General features: G+C 36.1%; 2 protein-coding genes across 7 annotated transcripts in view; one reads left to right on the forward strand and one right to left on the reverse strand.

The window, feature by feature from the left end:
• tpte (transmembrane phosphatase with tensin homology) overlaps positions 1 to 1076 on the reverse strand; it is a 12873-nt gene extending 11797 nt beyond the window's left edge. The window contains exons 1-3 of one of the 6 annotated variants that reach the window (XM_015049002.1): positions 933 to 1076; positions 697 to 745; positions 285 to 438 (exon numbers count right to left, since the gene is read on the reverse strand). In XM_015049002.1, coding sequence (XP_014904488.1) covers positions 285 to 288 — 4 coding nt within the window. In that variant the 5' untranslated portion in view covers positions 289 to 438; positions 697 to 745; positions 933 to 1076. Of the gene's footprint in view, positions 1 to 284; positions 444 to 696; positions 864 to 932 lie in introns of all 6 variants that reach the window. The other 5 variants (XM_015049000.1, XM_015049003.1, XM_015049001.1 and 2 more) reach the window with 5 other exon arrangements.
• Positions 1077 to 2298: 1222 nt separating this feature from the next.
• fgl1b (fibrinogen like 1B) lies at positions 2299 to 5337 on the forward strand. The gene is made up of 9 exons (XM_015049008.1): positions 2299 to 2438; positions 2521 to 2616; positions 2758 to 3013; positions 3408 to 3567; positions 3693 to 3790; positions 4532 to 4620; positions 4717 to 4842; positions 4944 to 5008; positions 5105 to 5337. Exons 1-9 carry the CDS (start codon positions 2403 to 2405, stop codon positions 5283 to 5285), a joined length of 1107 nt encoding a protein of 368 aa, XP_014904494.1. The 5' UTR covers positions 2299 to 2402; the 3' UTR covers positions 5286 to 5337.
• Positions 5338 to 5403: the final 66 nt, after the last annotated feature.

Genomic DNA, 5403 nt, shown 5'->3' on the forward strand with positions numbered 1-5403 from the left:
TATATCAAAAGGTCTACACCATAAATCATCATAATTAGCAGAATAAAACATCACTTGGGGTTAAGGAGAGTCACTTTCCGACAGGGGTGGAGAAAGTACTCAAAAAATGTACTTAAGTACAAGTACATTTAACGAAGTAACGAAGTACTTGTACTTCGTTACTTCCCACCACTGCTTTCCGATTTTGTTATTGCACCTGTCAGTTAACCACAATCACACCTTCTGCTTTTTCTTTAAATCAGAAAAAGAAAAAGCAGAACCCACCAAGAATTGTGTTCTCTTACCCATTTACTTCTGGATCTGGTCCTGGATCGAAGTAGACGGACATGATGAACGTGTTTCTGGAGCTGTCTGGACCGGGGAGTTTCTGATTTGGACTGAAGACGTGCCAAACCACATTCAGTTCGGTTTCTGCAACGCGGTTACAACAGCTCCTTTCTGCTCTAAAACGAAACAAATGTATGCATCGCATTCATTTACGTCGCATCTATTTATTTATCCACTGATGCTTAAGACGATAAGTGTGGTCATTTTTATGCCAAAACAAATAAATCGTGCTAAAATGAAAGATACGCAAAGTGAAAATTAAAATCTCTAGCCACCATTCATTAAGCACCCAACCTTTGACTTTAAATGTCAACACTTAAACAGCAGATTAAACCCTTAAAAACAAGCTGAACTGCACTACTTGCTTACCGTTAGGAGAGTCATCCGTGAAATTATACGACAGCTCGTCTTGTGACTTCTTGTGAGCACAAAGAAAGACAGTTCAAAGGTTAACAGGGCAGATTCTTTTTTTTTTTTCATCCACTATCCCTCATCATTTTTTGCAAGCCTTGTAGTTTCTGACTTCCTGGACTTCGCTAGAAAAAAGAAAAAAAAAACGTTCAGCCCCTTTTTCTGTTATTAGTCATCGTCCCCCCTCTGCTTACCTTTTCGTTAAAAACAGACTGAACTTGACCATAAATCTCCCGTACAAAGCTATTTACACCACCTGAAACTTCAAAAAGTAGGTCAACAAACAGACCACAGTCCTCTCGCTTCTCCCTGCTCCCTCACACATCTGGTTCTAATTAAGTGCATTCCCAAACACACAGAGTTTTTTTCATGGTCATATTTTCGGTATTCCTCGTTTTCTTCTTCAGCTGAATGCAACATGTGTGGTTAGGTTTTGCAGAGAAAAACAAAACATTAGCATGCATTACAACTAAAACTTAAACACTCTTGTTATGCTATTTTTCACATATTTTTGTATTACTAAAAAATAATACTTTTTTGTAGCCTAAACGAAATAAAAAGATTAGGCTAAGTGTGTTTGAAACAAAATGTGTTCCATAACATTTACTCCTATATCTACCTATATCAATGCACCCCCAAACCTATACACATTATATGAGATATGGGTGCTACATACACACCTTACATACATTTTTAGGACGAATGGAACCCCATAATCAACAAGTACTAACATTAAAGGGAGACATACCACTAACCTTTTGGGCATTATAAATAAAATCTATTATTATCTTCTGCAGGCTGAAAATTTGCCTGATAGCAAGTCTACATGTATCACACAGGTTATCTATAGTATACAGCCAGAAAATGGCGACAGTTTTAACAAAAATGGGAAATATATATATATACCACATCTTTAAGAGGACATTTACTTGCAGGTAAAATGACTGACCACTGAATTAAACTGAGGAGTGTGGCAGTAGAGAGCACTCTAGTGGCTGTTATGAAGTTCTATCTCAGAAATCATATTATTTAGAGAAAAAAAAGGCTTTTCAATACATATGCACTACAGTGTGCCAAAGATAATTTGCAATGGAGTTTGAATCATCTTAAGCACTGCCTACTGCATATCCTTTAACCTTCAGATCTTTACACAAGTAAACAACAATGAGAACAACACCTGCAGTTTGTGATTTTAGAAACTCCAATGGGTTTCACAAACACATTTTGTTTGTGTATTCCAGTGACTTTCCCATGTTTTTTATGGTAATGTTAATGTTCCATATGTGTGCAGAATTTTAAATAACACTGCTTTAAGACTGAATTGTTTTGTGCTATTACATCCCTTTCCAAAATGTACCAATCATGACTGTATTTTAATTGGATGCCCGCTTGATGTTAAAAGAAACTCCCTCCCTAGAATAGCATGTGAAGAATTTTCAGTACTTCATGTCCAATAGGACATGGTGAATTCTTGGATTAGGCATGATTTAGAACCACTACCATTTCTGAGAAACAAAATGAAAAAAAAAAAATGAAAATCAAGCTGGTCCAAGTTCAGCATTTGTCTGGAATGTTCAGGTCTGATTTACCTAATGTGTTCCATGCAGAACCAACCCAGCCTATAAATAAGACTGACATGTTTTAGAGATGAAAGAACATATGATATGGAGAAAACAAAAGGGAAGTGTTGTGAAATGAAGGTAGGTTTGAAGCAGTTTTGTTTCATAAAAGGTGTTTGAATCTGTTAGATGTGGTCAATAATTTGTCATTGTTTTTTCTCAGACAAATATTACTGGAAGCGTGTTATTGGTGAATACCATAGCAGTGCTGCTACTGCATCTGGTCTGCTCAACCGTAGCAGCTCCTGGGCAGCTTTTCGTAAGTACTTCACACCTTTTTTCAGGAGGGCTATACCTCTTCTTCTGACCATGAACAATGTTGTGAATGAACAACAGAACTGGCAAATGCCTACATCTTGAAAACATTTGTAATTTCCAACTGTAAAATTTCTTATTTCAGGAAACTGATCCATGCGGACCAGAGGCTGCAGCTCTCAAGACTAACATAAGGAAACTAGAGAATAAATTGCTGATCACAACTTGGATGACTGAGCATCTCCAAATGTATAGATACTTCAGACCGCTTGGGTTTGCTGAAACCGACAGTAAACCTCAGTCTGGCCCAGCACCCGATGTAAACCAAAACAACAACACCTTGGACAACAAAATGATGAAACCAATTCCTCCAGCTGGAAATCTGATTGTCCATGACAGAGGTAAGAAAGGAATTAATATCAGTTATCACAAATCTTTACTAGAGCATATAAAATAATTTAGATTTTTTAACTAAATTTACTCAATCTTTCTTTAAATTAAATAGTTACTTTCTTTACTATTATAAATTATAATTATTACTATTATTAATAATCATCTATTTTTACAACTTACATAAAGCTGTTTGTAAGCTTTATTTACTTTTATAATAAAAACAGTAACTGCCTAACCAATATCTATTTCATTTCATATTTTCTTTACGTTACACTTGTTTTACACTTGTACTTGTTTTCATTCCTTTGTTGCAATATTTTACAGAAATAAGATTTTTTTCATTGTTTTTATCTATTCTTTTTCATCATTTTATTAAAAATCTTTTCAATCTTGTTTTCCTAGACTGCTCCGAACTTTATGATAGGCTGAGATCACCAAGCGGCTTTTACCGCATCAGACCCAAGTTACACCAGGAGCCGTTTCTAGTCTACTGTGATATGGAGGACGGAGGAGGATGGACGGTGTTTCAGAGGCGTCGGCATGGAAAAGTTGACTTTAACAGGTACTGTCCCTTACCAGATAAATAGCTGATATTTTTCATTTGCAAAAGAGGAAAAAAGGAAGAAGAAAACTTTTACAGGCAGCAGATCTATCTGAAATAAAATATCAATTCAATCCTTCTTTTAGAGACTGGGTGGACTACAGAGATGGTTTTGGAGAATTCAAACTATGGAATGATGAGTTTTGGTTGGGGAATGAGCACATGAATGCTCTACTGTCAGAAGGTTAGAAACAATGGCAATTATGTTATTGATACAGTGATTCTCAAATTTGTATACACTCCTATTGACGTAAAAAGATAATTAAACTATAAAGAAACATGTTTCACATGAGATATCTTTTGCTATTCAACTGACACAACCCAGTTTCTTCAGGAAAAAGAAGATTTTTAAACAAACAGTATTTTAGCTTCATTGTTTCACCAGTGTTCCTATTTAAAGTGAAGCTGCAAGCTGCAATGACCTAGTTGCATAAGTGCACACTTAAAACCTCTAATTTAATCTTAAGCATTTTTAAGATTAAATTAGAGGTTTAGGTTTTGCAAAGTGGGTATGCAAATTAGCTAAACAAGGTATATATACCTTGGTAAGGATTGTTCTTCTATAGCAGTCATGAGTGGTAGGCCATAAGCCACTTTAGCTATGTGCTTCTTTGAGGCAAAATTGTGACAGCATTAAGCTAGGGGTTAAGAGTGTGTACCTCTGTGCAGCCAGGTTATTGTTGCTTTCTTATTTTAGTTTTCTTCCCCCCCCACCCTCCTTAAAAGATTATTCTTTCAAATGAATTATACACACTACCTGCACATTTTAGTGTGAAAACAATTTTTTAAAATATATATATTTTTAAATCACACAAACTTTGAGGCATGGCAGGCCTGTGTACATTTTTGAGATCCACTGTATTCCCGTAAACTTTATGCATAAAAAAAATAATTAAATTAATTTCCCTTTTTTGTCTCCCTGCAGATAAAAACCTGGTGAAGATTGATCTCATGGACTGGGATGGAAAGAGAAGTTATGCATTTTATGAGAACTTCAGGATCACAGATGAAGCTGTAATCACAAAAGCATTGTTATGTAACAATACTTTCTGGAGAAACACCATAAACTGAGAGCAATATAACTGAGGCTTTTACAAATTCTCCCTCCAGGATAAGTATCGTCTCCAGTACGGGCAGTACAGTGGGAAAGCTGGTGATGCTCTGACTGGTGGTGGAGGAATGGTGGAGCAGTGGTCTTCCTGCCTTAGTGGGATGCAATTCAGCACTGGAGATCAGGTCAGCCATCTGGACTCCTTTTTTTTTTTAAGGTTTTCATGTGCTACTGATTGTATTTTTCATGGTGCCCAAATCATATTGATGATGATTGTTATTTTCAGGATAATGACCGTTTCCTTCAGGGAAGCTGTGCCAAAGAGAATCAGGCTGGTTGGTGGTTCAACAGGTATTTTCTTCAGTTTCTATTCACATAAAAATGCGTCTCAAAAGATATATATCTTGCACTGTGCGTTTAAGATTGTAAGCTGCCTTCTATCCGTAGGTGTCATGCAGCCAACCTAAATGGCAAGTTCTATCGGAGGGGGAAATACAAGGCTGAGTATGACAATGGTGTGGTGTGGGGGACTTGGAAAGGCCTCTGGTACTCTCTTAGACACACCACTATGAAGGTGCGCCCCCTGGTATTTTTGGACATTGCAGGAAGTGGAGCAGGGGACATTTAAAAATCACAGGCTTCTGTCTAAAATGAAAGAAAACAAGGTATTTAAAAAAAAAAAAAAAAAAAAAAAAAATTTTTTATAATTAAAATAATTTATAATATATAAAAATTTAATTTTTTTT

The sequence above is a fragment of the Poecilia latipinna genome, unplaced genomic scaffold (genome assembly GCF_001443285.1).
Source record: "Poecilia latipinna isolate Pla-1442-1.1 unplaced genomic scaffold, P_latipinna-1.0 Scaffold918, whole genome shotgun sequence".
Classification (NCBI taxonomy): Eukaryota; Metazoa; Chordata; class Actinopteri; order Cyprinodontiformes; family Poeciliidae; genus Poecilia; species Poecilia latipinna.